The 2,087-nt window shown below is 41.5% G+C and overlaps 1 protein-coding gene across 2 annotated transcripts in view; it reads left to right on the top strand.

Annotated features, from left to right (window-relative positions):
* col4a5 (collagen, type IV, alpha 5 (Alport syndrome)) overlaps positions 1-2,087 on the top strand; it is a 73,291-nt gene that overhangs the window by 46,214 nt on the left and 24,990 nt on the right. For both annotated transcript variants that reach the window (XM_014018268.1, XM_014018269.1), the window contains exons 19-21: positions 918-1,011; positions 1,136-1,423; positions 1,548-1,637. In XM_014018268.1, the coding sequence (XP_013873722.1) occupies positions 918-1,011; positions 1,136-1,423; positions 1,548-1,637 (472 nt within the window). The remainder of the gene's footprint in view (positions 1-917; positions 1,012-1,135; positions 1,424-1,547; positions 1,638-2,087) is intronic.

Here is a 2,087-nt window from a genome sequence, read left to right as displayed (position 1 = left end):
GATTAATCGATTAATCGAAAAAATAATCGACAGATTAATCGATTATTAAAATAATCGTTAGTTGCAGCCCTAGTCTTCTATCTCTGTCTTAAAACTTGGCTCAAAATTGTATTTTTTGACCATTCTGTCTCCAGGTCCTGCAGTTACTGGAACAGCAGCAACTGCCCAGTCCCAGATTCTAGTGTGCTGTGATTCAGATAGGCTTTTCCACCTACCAGACTGGCGTAGCCTTACTGCACTGGATGCGGCCTCCCCTAAGATATATAAATCTAGTGGAGCTTCCATGGCTGCCGCTGGCTGGATTGACTTGTCCACAGCCACTTCGCATGTGTCTGTTAACCTTTGGTTATGATCCACTCAAAAATGAGATATTTTTGTTTCGACGTTAGGACATGAAAGGGTTACCATAATTATTTTAAAACGTCTTAGCATGCATGTAAAACACCATCTAAACTTTTAATTTTATGTGAATGATCGTATTTTAACCCTCACATTTCCTTGTGCAAAAGGACATGAATTTTGTGAATTTCCAACTGTCCCTGCTCACTGGAGCATGAAACATTAACTAAGATTTTGGTGTCATTCGAAGAAGAATGATCATCTCTACCGAAGATTATGCCCACATTTTCAAAATTATTGTCTATGTTAATTTTATGGTGATTTTTCTGAGAGTACCATTTTTTCTGATACACCCTGTAGAGTTAGTATAAACAATAGTTTTGATTGTATTTAATTTGTAATTCATTCATTGCTAGCAAAGTAGAAATAGAAAACCCGTCACTGGTTCTGTGGTAGTACAGTTATTTGCAAAGTTTATTGTATCGTTTGTTCCTTCAAAATGTAAAATACAGTTATTAGGTTAGTTTAATTGTTGTTATTCTGAATATTCTTTTTTTTTCATCTCATTGTTCTATCAGGTAGCCGGTCCTCTAAATGGAGGTATTGTTGGCCCTAAAGGTGAGCCTGGTTTATCTGGAACACCTGGAATCAAAGGAGATAGAGGACCACCAGGTAAATACAAAACACTCAAACAAAAAGACAAAAGTTGCATTAGAAAGATAGTGACAAAGTAAATGTCTGAAGCTAGTATTTTATTCATTGTAAAATGTGGACTTTTTCCTCCTGTTTTCTTCAGGTTTTACAGGACCTCCAGGATCACCAGGGCTTCCAGGTATAGGTGGGAGTGGTCCTCCTGGACCTCCAGGTTTCCCAGGAGACAAGGGTCAAAAAGGAGTCCCTGGAGAGCCATCAATTTCTTTGCCTGGTCCCCCTGGACGGCCGGGGATTCCTGGGGTTGCTGGTCCACCAGGTCCCCCTGGACTTCCAGGTTTTTCCAGCTCAGGCCAAGCCTGCATTCCTGGGGCACCAGGCCTTCCTGGGGTCCAGGGTGAAAGAGGCTATCAAGGAGAGCAAGGCCAGAAAGGTGAGAAAAGATGTGATGCTGTTGAGTGACTCATAGAAACACAGAAATAAATATTCATCAGAAATATTTCATTACGTACGATTTAATGTCTGTCAGTGACACCAATGGTCTTCTGGTATTTCAGGTCAGAAGGGTGAGACTTGTGTGAATTGCGTTGGAGGAACCAATCCCGTTCCTGGACCCCAAGGACCTCCAGGACAGCCTGGATTACCTGGTAAGAATGACCCACTTACTCTTACCAAGAAATACCCATGAATTTGTTTATTTTAGTTTTGCAGCAATGTTTCCCCTAGAGTACTGACAGAGTACTGTTGAACCGGGGTTGAACCAGCTTGTTGAGAAAGCGGCCTGGTACATTACCAATGACGGTGGTTATTGTGGGGTAGCAGTGCACTACCTTACTAATGCTACATCATAGCAACTTATCCTGTGGTTTCAATTTCCACTCCTCTTCTGGAAGTAGCTGAACTTTTGTCGATGGTGAGGGATCGATTGTCATTGGCAGGGCACTTGGTTCTGTTGAAAGGGTGGGGCGCCTTCCCTTCTGAGACACAAGCTTTTGATAAGTGGTCAGTTTTTTTTCTCCAATATACATGGGATTAGTTGGACCTGACATGTGTAATACGTAAATAGACTCTGTCATTGTACAGGGAGTGTTATTATT

Source organism: Austrofundulus limnaeus, unplaced genomic scaffold (assembly GCF_001266775.1).
Source record: "Austrofundulus limnaeus strain Quisiro unplaced genomic scaffold, Austrofundulus_limnaeus-1.0 Scaffold188, whole genome shotgun sequence".
In the NCBI taxonomy this organism is placed as follows: domain Eukaryota; kingdom Metazoa; phylum Chordata; class Actinopteri; order Cyprinodontiformes; family Rivulidae; genus Austrofundulus; species Austrofundulus limnaeus.
Note: the sequence above shows the minus strand (reverse complement) of the source record. Positions and strands in the feature narration are given on the sequence as shown.